The sequence below is a fragment of the Leucopleurus acutus genome, assembly GCF_964270905.1.
Source record: "Leucopleurus acutus genome assembly, chromosome: 10".
NCBI lineage: Eukaryota > Metazoa > Chordata > Mammalia > Artiodactyla > Delphinidae > Leucopleurus > Leucopleurus acutus.
The window spans coordinates 69,732,975-69,749,925 of NC_139153.1; the positions used below are offsets into that span (position 1 = coordinate 69,732,975).

Consider the following 16,951-nt stretch of genomic DNA (forward strand, 5'->3'; position numbering starts at 1 on the left):
AAATTGAAATGTGTATATATATTGGCTTATTTCCAAATAATTGTTATATTTTATTGTTCCCACAACCAGATGCTTTTATATTGATCTCTTCAAAATGGCCAATAAATTATATACAAGAAGGAACAGGTGCTTAATGGCCCTCCCACAAAGTCAAATGTTTTCATTGATTAGATTAGGAAAGACTCTCCTTAGTCACCCTAGCCAGGGCAATAGTGACCTTAGGAACCTGCAGCCAGTCATAGTTATTGGTAACTGCTCTGTAAAGATTTGGGCTATATTAACTGTCTGTGACATTTCTGATAACAATTCTGCAGGCACTATGAAAAAAAGGTATTCCAGACTGTGCTCTTATAAAGGTTAGATTGCAAAAGGATATTTAATTGACACTTAGTACTTAATCATTTGAAAGGGAAAAATGGTACAAGTTTATTTCAGCTTTTCATAGTACATTTCCAATTATCAACTAAGTACAATCAGTAGGAAATAAAAATCATTTTAGTTGAACAGCAGTTTCTGAAGCCCAGAAAATGGGGAATTTAATGGCAAATTTGGTGCTGCAAGAGATATTTTAGAGTTCATTTGGGCTTGTAGAGATACATCCAGAGGAAGAAAAGGAATAGAGAAAGGAGAGGTCATTGGAAAAGAAGTGGCAGACGGTTTTTTAAAACTCTCTGTCATTGTGTTGCATGCTTTGCGTTAGGTGAAAGCTCGTTTGATGAAGATGGGACATCTTAATTCAATGAACATATTTCTCAGACAAGAAATTGACAGAATGCAAAAAGTCATCTCAATACTTCGCAGTAGCCTGAGCGATCTAAAATTGGCCATTGAAGGAACGATCATTATGAGTGAGGTGAGCTATTATTGTCTCAATAGTCGTTTCCCTCTTCTGTTGGTTTTTCTTTTCCTCGGATTTTAACTTTACCTCTTTTCCAGAACTTGAGAGATGCTCTGGACAATATGTATGATGCTCGCATACCTCAGATCTGGAAAAGAGTGTCCTGGGATTCATCCACACTGGGCTTCTGGTTTACTGAACTTTTGGAAAGAAATGCCCAGTTTTCCACCTGGATATTTGAAGGGAGGCCCAGTGTGTTTTGGATGACCGGTTTCTTTAATCCCCAAGGTAGGTGCTCATAGGAGAGTAGGCAAACTTGGAAGTTGTGGATAGTTGTATAGTGGCACTGTGTGATGAATGTATGTTATACAGAACAACACAGAGGTACGGCTTGCTGCATGCTGGACCTGTGCTTTCAGAATTGGAGGCCAACAGATGCTTCTGCTATATTTGTTTTACAAATTCAGTCTGAAATTCTTCCTGCCATATTGCTTCCACAAGATGGGGGCAAAACTCCATTTTTTTTTTTTCTCACCCACTTCAGCAAGCAAGTCCGTGGTTAGGACAATGTGAAATAGTGGAAGAGTTTTGTTCAAACCTGTTTTTAAATGTTTATGAAAATGACAAAAACGAAGCACCAAAATATGCAAAAAAAATGTGCCTAGAGTTCAGAAAATGAGACTGATTTAAAAGTGATCATGTGGCAAAAGTTTTATTCAGTGAACTTCTGGAGTCTGTCCCTGCTCAGCTTTTCTTTTTCTCCCCTGAAAAAGTGCTTTGTGATTCCACTGCATGTATTCCTTCATTCCATTCTAGAAATATTTACTGAATAAGTTTCTGACTAGATCTCATAGAGTTCATAAAAGTTTAGAAACATGACAATTTTGGGCCTTACTACAACATGGAAAGTTTTTTTAAGTAATTCTTGGCTAGAATGAAGAGATGCTGGGGTCCTTACAGTTCAGCACCTTATAGCTCCATTAGTTATACAATTCAAGAAGCATTCACACTTACAGATTTTGGGTGTATTATTGTTACTCACAGCAGTATGGTTGAATCTCATAAAATAATATTAAGTGAAGGAAGTCAAACAGAACACATTGTAAGTATGTATACAGTGTTCACATAGGTATACATTGTAATGTATGCATATTGTATGATTCCATTTATACAAGGAATCGAAACAGGCAAAACAGATCTTAAAAGTAAGAATAATGGTTCCCCTTGTGGGAGAGGGCAGTGATTGCAAAACAGCACTAGGGGGCTTTTGGGTGTTTGGAAATGTTCTGCTTCTTGAACTGGATCTTGGTTACAGGGCTGTATTCCCTTGGTGAAAATTCCTGGAGCGGTGTACTTATGATTTGTGCACTTTTCTTTGTATAAATAAGACTTCAATAAATAGTAGACATTTATTTGTCCTCTGGGCACATACATTCATTCACTTCATGCATTTTCAAATGCCTTAACATTTTCTAAATTTAAAACACTAACCATGATGGTTTTTATGAACTTAAATTATACATGGTACATTATTATGTTGAAAGAATTTAGATTTGTGAAGGACAGCCCCCAGATTTCACTTATCTTTTTCTCCCAGAATTTCCATTGAATTTTGGGAGGAAATTTTTTTATTATGGTTCTCAGATTTTGTGTGTCTACTTATGAGTCTCTTTCCTCCTTACCAGCCCTCAATTTGAGTAAGTTGTCACCAGGGAATTCCTGGCTTGGGAGTCTGAAGAAATAGTATTTAACTTAACTAGGATTGTTCAACCACCTTTCATTTGCCAGCCCCTCTGCTAGGTGCTTTCAATAGAGAGAGATTTGAGACCTAATTCCTGCCCTAAAGGAGTCCATAATCTGGTTGGTAGGACAGAAATATTAGCAACTTCAACATAATTTGATAAAGGCTCCACCCAGTGAGGACGCAGCACCACACTAGCACAGAGGAGAGAAAGATCAATTCTGCCAAGGCAAAGCTTGAGAAGAGCTTCCCACGGGAGGCAGTGAGCAGAGTTTGCAGAGGCAGGGACTGGAGACAAGAGCATCCCAGGCAGAGGCCAGAGCAGAGACAAGGCATGTCCAGGGAGAGAAGCCCAATGTGGCCCAAGCTTGGGAAGCAGGAGCAGGGGTGTTGGGGAGTGAGGCTGGGGTGTGAAGTCTTCCAGGGGAGTTTGGGCTGCATCATAAGGGCAACAGCAAGTCACCAAAGATCACAAGATAACCCCAGGTGGAGGCAGACTGTAGACTGAAAGAAGGACGTCCACAGCACTGAGGCTTTTACCGGATCCAGGGGAGAGAGCCTGAGACCTTAACCAGGTGCAGAGAAGGAGGCAGATTTGCTGGAGTGATTAAATGGGGACCTTTGAGAGAGCGGGGACTGGCAGTGGCTGAGGCCGAAGGCCAGGTACAAGACAGGGAGCATTGGCAGAGGGGCCAGCTGGGAGGAAGGGCAGGGAGCTCTGGATTTGTCAGCTTGTGCTGGTGGGACATCCAGGTGGGGAGGTGTGTTGGCAGACTTGGGGTTTGGCAAAGGGGTGAGGATCAGTGATATTTTTAAGAAGTGAGAACATGAAGTGTAGTTTTGATATGTAGAAGCCAAGGGAGTGGGGTTGGTTCATCCCTGGCTTTCCATAGACATAGCTAAGTCGTATATCACAGCACACAATCTCTTTGAGTGATTGCTTTTTCCCATTAGAAATGTGACTTTCAGTAGCAAAGTATTAATATGAACTAATCTTTGTTACTATTTCTTAAGATATACTACAAACCAGAGCAATATTTAAAGAAATATAAATACAAATCAGTTTTCTTATTTGTCTTTACTTGTAATAATACTAATCCTTTCTCGTTTTTTTTTTCTTCATTTCTGTTTTTAAACTGAGCTTTGATTCTTTCTCTCATGGCTCTCCACGTCTCAGAAAGTCTTGGACTTATTCAAGCATCCTACCTTTACACACGAGCATCCAGACCCATACCCTTATCTGTGATTGCTTTCTGTTTGTAGCACAGAAGAGTGGAGGTCAACTTTCCCTACATACTAATCGTTTCTCTGCTTCCTTTTCCTTCTCTTGACATGAGAGACAAATCACTTTCTGTTCCATATCACCTGGCCAAATCTGGAAAGCATAGAGATTACAGCAAGCCTCTCTGATCACCTTTTGACACCTGTGATTGATTTCTCAATATGAGGTATCTCCTGGGTTTTATATCTTCTAATCCAGTCCCCTTCAATGAAATAATTTTTTTTTGGCTCAAAACATTTAAATAAATTATTTAATGTTTTAAAAACCACGTTTAAGTAAAACACAGTGCAGTTTGAAAAGAGGTCATAGTTTCATCACAAATATGTATAGTCAAAATTACCTAGACTTTAAAACACTTGAAAATATTCTTTTCACCTATGACCATTTGTTTTGTGTTCTTATAATGTTAATGTGGCATCTGATACGATCTGATGTGTGTTTCCCATCATGCCTCCGGTGAGTGCCCCCCAAGCCTAAGTCACTTTGAGGCGCACACCCCCGCAGGGACAGGTGACAGGCCTTGTTTGCCCCCTAGTCTGTGTCTGAGCTCACGCTGCTCCGTCCCCTTATGGTAGCCTGATATTTTGTCATACTGAAGAGGCCGAGTCAGCCAGCCACCCTGGAACTAATCTGGTACGTTCAGCCCCCTTCACAATCATTTCTGTAGCAAAGGACGAGCTCAATCAGGTGGCAATTAGATTTGATTATTAAAGTGGTCAAGCTCCCTGTACCCATGACCCTGTGACATCTGTTCAATGACACGGCTTTGGGCAGTGCATGCATTTGCCTCCCAGCAGATTACTCAGGCCCAGTAGAACCTTTGTGTTCCACTGGGGCTTCCCAGCAGTCACTGGCACACACGCTCACATATTGTTTAAGACTATGCTGCTCAGGGTTTCCAAAGGATTTCTGTGGTCGCCTGTTCCCACAGGTGTACCTTTTCAGAGCGTCAGGCACACGTGATTGAGATTCTGATTTGTGTGTGTGTGTGTGTGTGTGTGTCTGTGTCTGTGTCATAGGTAGGGATGTGTTTAAACTTAAAGATTATGAGTGGTCATGAGCCTGACTTCAAGCCAGGGGATTGCCTGCGTTCCACTTCCAGAACCTCTTCATCGATAGCCTCGCTTTGCCGTTCGATGTACGGCATGACTCGCAGGCGCTGCTAAGGAAAGGGCGGCAGAGGCTGGACGTGCTCTCGAGGTCTCACACCTCGACGTGAGGGTGAACGGTGCAATATCATTGTTTTCCAAATGTTTAACTCAATCTGGAGCGTGATGCCATTCGGATGCCAGACTGTGCTAGTTTTTCTTGTTTTGTTCCTCAGTGTCTTGACCAGCCACGCCCGTCTGTTGCAGCAGAAATCAGCGACAGCTTAGTACTCACTACTACAAATCAAGATTTTCAGTTAGAGGAGATTTTACTGAAGCAAGGAGATGGATAATTTTTGTCCTGTTATCTTTTGTTCTTGTAAAAACCACCTACAACCTCTTGCCTGTGTGTTTGTTTTCAGGGCAACGTCGGCAGCTACCAGCGATTTCTGAATGCTTGCCTTGAGGGTGGTGATAAAAGCATGATGTTTGTTGGGCGGAAGAGTGCACCAGGGTTATTAATAGAACTTTAGCATTGGAAGGGTCTGGGGATTTCTTCTAATCTTGTAACAATCCTAAGCGTGTACCCGAGCTGCTGTTTGCCAAACCAGAGCTGCCCCTGATGTCTGAAGGAACCTCTCAGGCCTCCAAACCTCAATTTGGGTGATAGCACTCACTACCCTGACCCCGAATCCCAGAACCAGAGGACTGTTGACACCTTAGAAATGCCTCCAAGTGAATGACAACCCATCCTTCTTGCCTTTGTGGGGGAGACACTTAGATGCACTGGCTTCAGTCTCAACCACATCCCTTGTAATTCTGGTCTCTGCCCACGGTTACCTTCCTTACTAATCCTCTAGGCCCTTGTAATCTGGCCAGCTTCATCACTATACTGAAACTGCTGTCTCCAAGGCCACCAAATCTAGTGACCTTCCTGCTAACTTCACTTCATACCTTGGTTTCCATCCATCACCTTCTTCGGTTCTCCTCCTACCTCTCAGGGGGTTGCTTCTCAGCCCACTTTGTGGCCTCTTCTCAGGCAAGTTCTGCCCTTGGCCCTGGTCCCTTCACTGATGACCTCAGCCATTTGCATAGATGCAACTATTCGTCTCTACTTACGGACTGATTCATCGAAAGTCCCAGTGTTAGCTTCTGATTCTTACTTCCAACTGCCATCATAGAATATCCCATCCTCCTGTGAACCTCACCAGTACTACCATCTGTTCATCTTCCTCCCAAACCATCCTCACCAGGATTCTGCTATATTTGCTTGTGCATCACCACCCTCCAGATCACCCTGACCCTTGCAGCAAGTCCCCTGACATCCTAACAGCTTGAAAGAGGGAAACCAGGAATGCATAGTGTGGTGGAAGATGAGAGGGGAGGGGAGGAAGGAAGGACAGATGCTGCCAGAGGTCAAGTAAGATAGGGCCAAAAGTGGTCAGATGGCTTCATCAGCAAGGAGACTACTGGCAAGAGAAGTCTCAGTGGAGTGGGTGGGGAGGTGGAGGAATGAGATGGCAGGGTGAGTGAGAGACCAGGAAATGGAGAGACAGAGAATGAGGATGGACAACATGGGTAATTCTCTCAAGAAATTTGGCTTGGAAGAGGAGAAGCAAGTTGGAGGAGCAGCTGTAAGAAGAAAACATTTTCTTCCTTCTTCTTGTAATGACAGGACAGGCTTGAGCCCATTCAAATACTGGTGGGAAGGAGCCAGGAGAGAGAGAGAGAACAAGGATACAAGAGAGGGGTAAAAGAGGCAGGAGGGGATGGCTCCCAAGTGGAGAGATGCACTCCAAGCAGGAGGAGGGACACCTCACCCATTGTGATAAGGATAACAAGGAAGGAATGCAAGTGAGTTTGTTGGTTTGGTGGCAAGAAGTTGAGAGAATTCCCATCTGATGCTTTCTATTTTCTCTTTGACTAAGGAGGCAAAGTGACCTCAGGAGCAAGAAGGTGTTAGAGGAGAGGTTTACGCAGAGTGGCAGAAATTTGAGGAAGAGGGTTAAGGAAAGGATTCCTCAGTGGCTTTGACTATGCCGTCGAGGCTGGTGATGGCTAAACCGTGGTGGCAACTGTGTGATGGTCTCAGTATTGTTCAGCAGCCTGGAATAGGTATAAGAAGGAGGACATTTGGATTCATTTAGCACTGGGGGTTTGCTGGGCAAGTGAAGAGAAGGGGGTGGAGTTGAGGAGAAGGTCTTCAGAAATGATGAGGTCAAGGAACTGAGAGGTCAGGATGCTGAGTGGGATACTGAAGAGACCCAGAAGGTGGCAGGAGGTTCAGTGAGTGGGGGCAGGTGGGCACTTGGCAGGGACAGTGAGGGGAGGAGCGTGGGGCCAGAGGGTGTGGTTGTTAAAGCTGCCAAGATTTTCATCAAAGGTGGAGGGACAAATGGAGAGGACAGTGTCTTCAGAGTTGACAGGTTCCAGTAAGGGCAAGAAGATGGAGAGAATGTTCTGCGAAGAGGTGGAAGATATGGGAGAGTCTGTTAACCACAGAACCACTCCAGAGGGAACAGTGGAAAGGTTGGGAGGGAGGGGAGAGGTACGAGGTTGGGTCGAGGGAGAGGAAGCATAAAGTAGCAGAGAAGGGATGGAGAAGGTAAAGCAGTGCAGGGAAGTACATTTTGGCACATGAGACATGGCGGGGTTAGCTGATCCCAACCCGGCCAGGAGAATTAGCCCGAGCTCTCTGGCTTGTACTCAGGTTTTGCCAGAGCCAACTGTGTCCTGCATTAAGGACATTTCAGAAAATACATGCATCTCAGGGGACTCTGGAAAGAGTCAGCTCGTATTACTGGCAGCCTTCCTAATATTTTGCTTGTATCATGGGGCATTTCTCTTTCCACTTGTCAAATTTGTTCTGAAAACAAATACGGGTCCGTGATCGCTCATTGTCCTGTCATGCAGATCTTTTTACAGAGCAGAGGTTCTCAGCCCTGCCTGCACAGTAGAATCACCTGGGGAGCTTTTAATAGATGCTAATCCCTGGGGCCCCAGACCAGCAACATCAGAACCTCTGGGGATAAGACCTCTAGACTCTTTACAGTTAATTTTAAAAGCTCCTTTGGTCATTTTAATGTGTGAGGAACCTGGGCCTTAGACCATTGCCACCCAGTATGTTGTCCACCAGCCAGCAGGAGTGGCATCACCTGGGAGCTTGATAGAAATGCAGAACCTCAGGACCTACCCTCGACCTACCTACCAAATCAGAACTGGTGTTTTAGTAAGTGTTCCTTCCCCTGGTGATAAGTATGAACATTAAAGTTTGAGAAGCCCTGCCTTAAAACAGGAGTGAAGGGCTTCCCTGGTGGCGCAGTGGTTGGGAGTCCGCCTGCCGATGCAGGGGAGGCAGGTTCGTGCCCCGGTCCGGGAGGACCCCACATGCCGCGGAGCGGTTGGGCCCGTGAGCCATGGCCACTGAGCCTGCGCGTCCGGAGCCTGTGCTCCGCAGCGGGAGAGGCCACGACAGTCAGAGGCCCACGTACCGCAAAAAAAACAAAAAAAACAAAAACAGTAGTGAAGCCTGGTCCCACCTCTAGAGATTCTGATTTTATTGATCCGGGCTATGGCTTGGGAAGCGGGAGTTTTAAAGACTTTCCAAATAGTTCTCATTTTCAGCCAAGTTTAAGATTCCTGCCTTACAGCATCGAGCAAAGCGTCAGGAAGGGTCCCTGGGGCATTTTTATTCAAGTGGGTGGATCATCCCCATCTTTGTTTAATGATTTCTGACCTTTTATTTAACTTACCAATGAACCACATTTGCCTCTCATTTAGGGAAAAAAACTGCCTGTCATAAAGTTATGGCAGGAACAGCATTTGTCCTCATCTTCCAAGATGCTAACGGGAGGCTTAGTAACTGATAAGACAGGAAATACTGAACAACCATAAGCCCATTACATAAGGACTGGTTCATTTATTAAAGAAAAAAAAAGCATTGCCTATAGGACCATCATTACAGAATACCAACCAACTCCTTGTAAAATTGAGAAGAGCAACCTTCCTGATTAGTTATTTCTTTTATCTCTTCCAAGACGTTGTTTGAATTGATACCGAAAGCCTTCTATGGCTTTCTTCAAGCGGACTGATTGCACATGTCAAACAACAGTAATTTGTTTGCTGAAATGTTGGGTCAGGACTATTATAGGAATTAAGACATAACAAGTGTTATTTTAGACCTGAGTTTCCAAAGTATGATACAAGATTTAAAGTGCGTTTCTTATATATATATAAATTTTTAATGTTTTTTATTGATTGCTGGGAAGATGTTTTATTTATTTGGTTGCGCTGGGTCTTAGTAGCATCAGGCAGGCTTCTTAGTTGTGGCTCGCCAGCTCCTTAGTTGTGGCAGGCGGGCTCCTTAGGTGTGGCATGTGAACTCTTAGTTGCAGCATGCATGTCGGATCTAGTTCCCTGGCCAGGGATCGAACCCAGGCCCCCTGCATTGGGAGTGCAGAGTCTTAACCACTGCGCCACCAGGGAAGTCCCTAAAGTGTATTTCTTGAAAGAACAAGCTTGACAAGAATTCATTACGCTGTATGAGTTGGAAGGCAAAAAAATTTTAAAGCACTTCAGTTAGCCCACATGTTACTCAGGTGTTTGAATAGTTAAATCACCCATTTTCCTGTGGGTGGTTAAATCTCATAAAGAATAGGTTACTTTTGTTGAGGACTTTCCCCAACTTTTTGTTTCTCTCTTCTGAGTCAAACACATGAACATCTGAATCACTTTTCCACCACTGACGATTGAAGTTTGTTTTAAGAATTATTAAATTAATGCCAAGACAATAGTACCACTTTTCAAGCTTTTATAAAGAAAAATATATCAATAGTCTTTTAAAATTATATAGGCTTCAGAAAACAAGAGATTTTGATTCCATTAGACTTGATATCAGTCTACAAGAAAGATGGTCATTCATGTTTTAAATTCAATAAAGAGCAATTCAGTGGATTCACTACGGTCTGAATTCTGCAAGATCATGTTCTTCTTTTTAGGAGGCTAAAAAAAGTATCAAGACTTGAAAAAAAAAATGTATCTTCATGTTCTGAGGGGGAATGACCCATGGAACAGTTTCCTACCCTCCACTCTCAGGCCTCCAATTATTTATTTAACATTTTCCTTTCTTAATAGCTCAAGGTAATATGGATTCTAGATTTCATCTACTGACATGCCAAGAGTGCTTCCTAAACATTAAGAGGCTTATTGTTGAAGTCAGCTAGGCAACATCATGCATATTCCCCAGGAGGGAGAAGAGAGAAGATGGTCTCTCCTTAACCACACTAGAGTTTTTCAGAGCTCTCCACCAATGACTGAAGTCTTTGTCTCGGGTGTGTTACATAAGAAAGAACCCCTCTCATCCCTCCCCTGGCACCTATGGCGTTGTCCTGAGTGCCATATGGAGTGAGGTCAAATTTGCAATTTATTTGGAACTTAAAATATAGTAGAAAAATCCAGTTATTCAACTAGTACAGATGGATGGTCAAGACCAGGATTCATGCCTTGTGCATTATGACCTTGTAGTGATAGATTCATTGATCAGTGATGAATTTTAAAATATCATAAAATAGGGCCAATTTAATTCCAGGTACTCTACTTGGATACACGGTGTCTGATACTCCACGTGAATGCAAGCTTAATGTTGAGTGATGAAAATGACATTTTCATAGAGTCGCTTAGAAGGGAGAATTGGATTTTATTATTGTGGTCATATATACCTGACTACCAAACACACAACATGTTAACTACTAAAAAATGGGATCCCCAGTATTTAAAATGGAAGTCAACATAATCACACTGATCAGATCACCTCAAGTGATTCCACACGTAGAGTACGGATAGGCCTTGACCAGCAGTCACGTAGAGTACGGATAGGCACGTAGAGTACGGATAGGCCTTGACCAGCTGGCACTCTTGGTTTTATGAAACTACGACCTTATAAGAATCACTTATGGGCTTCCCTGGTGGCGCAGCGGTTGAGAGTCCGCCTGCCGATGCAGGGGACGTGGGTTCGTGCCCCGGTCCGGTAGGATCCCACATGCCGCGGAGCGGCTGGGCCCGTGAGCCATGGCCGCTGGGCCTGTGCGTCCGGGGCCTGTGCTCCGCAACGGGAGAGGCCGCAGCAGTGAGAGGCCCGCATACCAAAAAAAACAAAAAACAAAAAAAACAGAAAAAAAAGAATCACTTATAAAAGTCCTTCAATCAGCTACTCTGGTTGATTGACCAACTTTTCTTTTGGATTACTGCAAGGGTTCTTCTTGAGCACCCAAATTCTGTTTTGGTGAGGGCTCTGAGTAGACTTTATAAGATGCAAATACAACCAGATTATGTGCCTGCTTCAAATATTCAGTGGCTTCCCACCCTCCACAGAGTCACCAGGTCCAAACTCTGACCCTGAAAAATCCTGCCTCTACCTTTGTTCTGGCTTCCCACCATCCACAGAGTCACCAGGTCCAAACTCTGACCCTGAAAAATCCTGCCTCTACCTTTGTTCTAACCTCATCTGCCATCGTTTCCTCACCTTTAGCCTAGACCTGCATGCCTTTGCACGTGCTCTTCCTCTAACTGGAATCGTCCCATCTGGAAAACTCCTACGTATCCTTTCAAGGCTCATCTTCAACTTCATCTTCTCAATTCAGCCTTCCCTGAGTTGTCTTCCCGAGTGGTCCACATTGTTCTCACCTCTTTACTCATAACGACGTCGTGTTGTATGTCTACGTTCCCTCTAGACTGAGCTCCTTGAATGCAGGGCTCATGGGTGGCCTCTTCATCATTGTGGGCATCTCACCTAGAGCAGTACCTGGTACATGGTGGCCACTCCTAAGAGGTTTAACAAATGAATGAATGAATGAATGAAGGAGTGCCTCCCCAAGTGTCTAATTTAATAATGAGGGAGGGGCTTGAGAATGGAGAGAACTTGACTTTCTCACTAAGCAGGCTAGGGTCCTATTCTTGCTCTCTAATTCCAAGCGATATTAACTCACCTTCCAAGCGATATTAACTCACCGCCTGCCATTATGCCTTGTAACTTCCCCTCTTCTTTCCACTCCCATTCAAACCTGATAAAATATTATCACTTATGTGGTGGTTTGTGCAGTATAGTTCTCAGAGTTCACAAATCTAGGAGTAGTAGGGGCACACAGGTTCCAAAATCTATTCATGATTATGAGTAAAGGGCCTCATGGTTTCCAGTATTAACATGGAGGCCAAAATATAATATATAGGTCACAGATAAATTTTCCTAAGATTTTGAAGTCCATGTTGAAGTTTAAGGTATACTTTTTAAACATCAAATGCTGCTTTACAAGGTAAACTTCTCTTATTGAATTGAATGGCACGATTTGCAAATACTAAGTTAAAAGAAAGCCCACAATATACAGAACCATGTATTGTCTTAAAATAACTGTATTATGCACATTAAAACACGGCGCTTTCCTTTCCAGTGTGATTGCTTTGTTTGATCAAACTGAAAGTCGGGCTTTCTATGTTGGCATTATGCCTTATTTCCTTAGACTAAATGAAATTGTTCCATGATAGCACATAGACGCTGATAATGGTTTGATTCAAGTTTTAATTGGAATGCTGGTCTCAGAATATTTGACCATTTCAGTCTTATTCCTAGATAGTGGATCTTCAAACAGAGACTATAGGCTAGCACTGGGTTACAACCCTTAGGAGACCTGAGTGGTTGAAATCCCAGGAGAATTTTAAACCAAGACCTTGTCTGAGGCAGAGAGGGTGCTGCTTTCCTGCTGTCAGCTGGCAAGGCGTATTTAGCTCATTGAAACAAAACACTGAAAGAAATCTCCCCCCGAGGCCTGATCTCCACTCCTCTTGGGTGGGCACGCATCTGGAGGTGGATAAGCAACTAACATGACCCCCTTCTTGTTTCTAGAGTGGACTGCACCAAGGCATCAAAATCACTTCTTTCTCTTTTTTTAAGGCTTCCTCACGGCAATGAGACAGGAAGTGACCCGCGCCCACAAAGGCTGGGCCCTGGACTCCGTGACCATTCACAACGAAGTTCTGCGGCAGACCAAGGAGGAGATCATGTCACCCCCTGCGGTAGGTGCCAAAGGGCAACAGCAGGAACAGTTCTGGAGCTGGGGCTCAAAGTTCAAGTTCTGCTGAACACTGACCTATAAGTGTCTCCGTTAAGTCCTTTGCCTTTGCAGCGAGGGTTTCCTCGGTTGTAACCTGGAGACCTCCATGCCAACACCTCCAGCATTTGCCAGGGTGGGAATGAATGACGAGCACTGGGAACTCCCCAGACTGCATTTCTTTGTAATTACGAGTTACACTTGTGTTTGCTGAAAAGGATTTTCCACCCGTCTCCATCCACTGCTGTGGGGTACTCACAGAATTGGCAAGAGCTGCAGGACCCTGTGTGGAAGGACACCTGGGTGGGGGAAGGGCAGACGCTCTAAGATAAGCAGACACCCCTGGGAGCCACTGCTTGGACCCTTACCTGCCCTTTGAACTCGGGCTAGTTCTTTAACTCTTTTGAGCCTCAACTTCTTCATCTGTAAAATGAGGATGATGATTCAACCTCAATAAAGATAGCTGTGAGACTTCAGTGGGATCATTTAGGCTTGGTTCCAGACCCCACATAGATATTCAATAAATCTTAGTTCCTTCTTCCCTTTCTCTGATCCTTATTCTCTCGGTTGTCAAATCAGGGGGCGGGACCAGATGATTTCCAAGTTCTGGCCCTTTTTGCCACTTTATAACAAGGATCACCATTCTTCCAGTTTCCAATAACATGGTCCTTATTTTTGTCTGAGATCCCATCAGAAGAAGCACCTTTAACCTCCATATTTCCACCAACAATCTCTAGATTCAAGGAAACATAGGCTTTTTCAACTATGCCTTCAAAATTCTTCCAGCTTTTTCAGGTATTTGTTACAGCAGCATCCTGTTTCCTGGTACCAAGATCGGTATCAGTTTCCTAAGGCTGTTGTAACAAAGTAGCACAAACTGGGTGACTTAAAACAACAGGAATTTATTTTCTCAGAGTTCAGGAGGCCAGAGGTCCCAAATCAGGGCATTGGCAAGGTTGGTTTCTTCTAAAGGCTCTGAGGGAGAATCTGCTCCATGGCCCTCACCTAGCTTCTGGTGGCTGCTGGCAAACCTTGGTGCTCCTTGACTTTGTAGCTGCATCACTCCAACCCCTGCCTACCTCATCACGTGGCCTCCTTCCCTGTGTGTATCTCTGTGTATCTTCTCCTCTTCTTATAAGAACTCCAGTCATATACTCGTCCACTATGACCTTAACTAATTACATCTGCAAAGGTTCTATTTCCAAATAGTCACATGCTGAGCTTCTAGGTGGACATGAGTTTTTGCAAGAGACTATTCCATCCAAACACCTTCTAACTACGACTTTGTAAAGTTCTTAGAGTGAAAGGAGCCTAAAAGGATACAGTTTACTATTGGATGATGCCTAAGTGGTTGTATTTTCATGTGGCAATTGTCACCTACTGACTTAATGATGGTATCATATGTCCTGATTTTCTGGGATTGCCCATGGTTTTACTGTCAAATCATGTACTTCAGGTTTTGGTTCAAAAAGTATGGTTCTTATACTGTTAGCCCACATGAGGGATTCCAGAAAACACTTTGCAGCTAATCTCCCTCTCTTTTATTATAATCTACGTTTACTTCCCCTTACCCTACCCTCACTGGAAATGGAAAACTGGTCACCATCTTCTACATAAGTATATCTTATGATCTTACGTGATTATTGGAGTCTCCACCGTGATTCCCTTTAGACTTTTTTTCTTACTGAGTACATGTTCTATGGCTCCCCACTGCCTACAGAATAAAGTTCACGCTCTTCAGTCTGGCATCTACACTCTTCCACAGTTAAGCCCTAACTTATTTTTCATAACCATTGAACCTGCTGCTAAATATTATAAAATGCTTGGGCTTTGCTGCTCATCCTGCCTTCCTTTGCAGTATTGCTCCTCCCTGGGATGCCCACCCTTTCTCCTCTATCTTTCCAAACGCAGCCCACCCTTCAAGGCCATCTCCTCCACAAGGGCCCCCGAGCATTCCAGCCCTTACTGACCTTTCACCTCAAGTCACTGCACTTAGCCTCAGTCAGTGCTATTCATCAGGCAGCCCCTCTAACAAGCGTGTGCTGGTATTCAAGTCATGTCTTTTACATTTTGTTCTGTGTGTGTGTGTGTGTGTGTGTGTGTGTGTGTGTGTGTGTGTGTGTTGTCTCCTGATTTAATGAGGCCCTTGAGGGCAGGTCCTACTGTGTGAATGACAGAGACACAAGGATGAGGTCAGCCACTCTTGGACCAATTCTCACCGCCCTCACCGCCCTCCCCCTACGCCCATCACACCTGCTCTCCCTCTACCATACCCAGCCTCTGAGGGTGCTCGAACCCCTGCTGGCCAGACCTGGCTGCTCGTCAGACCTGGCTGCTCGTCTCACTAGATCCGACAACCGAGATGAAATTAGAGCCACATATTGGCTTGGCCAGCGTAGGCTGAGATCCCAAGTGGCATCCAGCTCTGAGTCCCGTTCTGTGCTCCCACCACCCCCGTCAGAGACTTTCATCTCCCTGCAGAGGCGATTTGGTGCTGCTGGCTAAGTTCGCAGTCCCAGGCAGGCCACCCCCAGGCTCAAATCTCCAGTAATAGGAACATTTCAACAGCGCTAATAGCCTCAAGCTATGCCACAGGGGAACACTGGGCTCAGTATTTCACTGGAATGCGTCCAGTGGTGTTTTCTTCTTCTGGTAGTGTTTTAAGATTGGTGTACATTTTCTTTCCAAACTGACAACCTTTTTTACAGTATTGGATGCCCATCTCACAGCACCTAATTTTTAAAAAAAATTCCTGTTACCTTACGCTTGGTTCTTCCAGGAAGGTGTGTATATTTATGGGCTGTACTTGGATGGAGCAGCCTGGGACAGACGGAACGGGAAGCTCACGGAATCCACCCCCAAGGTGCTCTTCACGCAGCTGCCCGTGCTGCACATCTTCGCCATTAATTCCACAGCGCCCAAGGACCCCAAGCTGTATGTGTGTCCTATTTACAAGAAACCGAGGCGAACTGACTTGACCTTCATCACCGTGGTGTATTTGCGAACAGTCATGTCCCCAGATCACTGGATCTTGAGAGGTGTGGCCCTTTTGTGTGACATCAAGTAAGTCCATTTCCGCTTGATGAGGGCAGAGGAGCCACGTGGGTGGCCAGTGCTATTGAGAGACTTGGTGAGGCATATCTTTTCTCCCTGATAATTGCTTGATTACTCTTTCTAAATTAAAAAGTTGATATCCTACAATCGCTTGTGTGTATGTGTTTTCCCTCATGTCGATATTTATTTATTTATTATTATTTTTTATTGGAGTATATTTGCTTTACAATGTTGTGTTCGTTTCTGCTGTACAACGAACTGAATCAGCTATACATATACCTATATCCCCTCCCTTTTGGACCTCCCTCCCACCCACCCACCCCCCATCCCACCCACCCCCCCATCTCACCCATCTAGGTCATCACAGAGAACCGAGCTGAGCTCCCTGTGCTTTATAGCAGATTCCCACTAGCTATCTATTTTACACACGGTAGTTAGTGTATATACATCAATCCTAATCTCCCAGTTCATCCCACCCCCCCTTCCCCCTCTGTGTCCACCTATCCATTCTCTTCGTCTACGTCTCTATCCCTGCCCTGCAAATAGGTTCATCTGTACCATTTTTCTAGATTCCACATATATGCATTGATATATGATATTTGTCTTTCTCTTTCTGACTTACTTCATTCTGTATGACAGACTCTAGGTCCATCCACATGTCTACAAATGACCCAGTTTTGTTCCTGTTTATGGCTGAGTAATATTCCATTGTATATATGCACCACATCTTCTTTATCCATTCATCTGTCGATGGACATTTAGCCTCATATCAATATTTAAAAAGACAACTCTAAAGTAAGGCTTTTTATTCCAGGCAATCATATTCCATTATAATTATTATTTTTTTTA

General features: G+C 44.1%; 1 protein-coding gene across 1 annotated transcript in view; it reads left to right on the top strand.

The window, feature by feature from the left end:
- The window catches only part of DNAH8 (dynein axonemal heavy chain 8), a gene marked incomplete at its 3' end in the record, with an annotated part of 330,699 nt that extends 314,584 nt beyond the window's left edge, over positions 1–16,115 (top strand). The window contains exons 90-93 of the mRNA XM_082847518.1: positions 701–853; positions 937–1,126; positions 12,892–13,013; positions 15,828–16,115. Of these exons, the coding sequence (XP_082703644.1) occupies positions 701–853; positions 937–1,126; positions 12,892–13,013; positions 15,828–16,115 (753 nt within the window). The remainder of the gene's footprint in view (positions 1–700; positions 854–936; positions 1,127–12,891; positions 13,014–15,827) is intronic.
- Between the last annotated feature and the right edge of the window lie 836 nt (positions 16,116–16,951).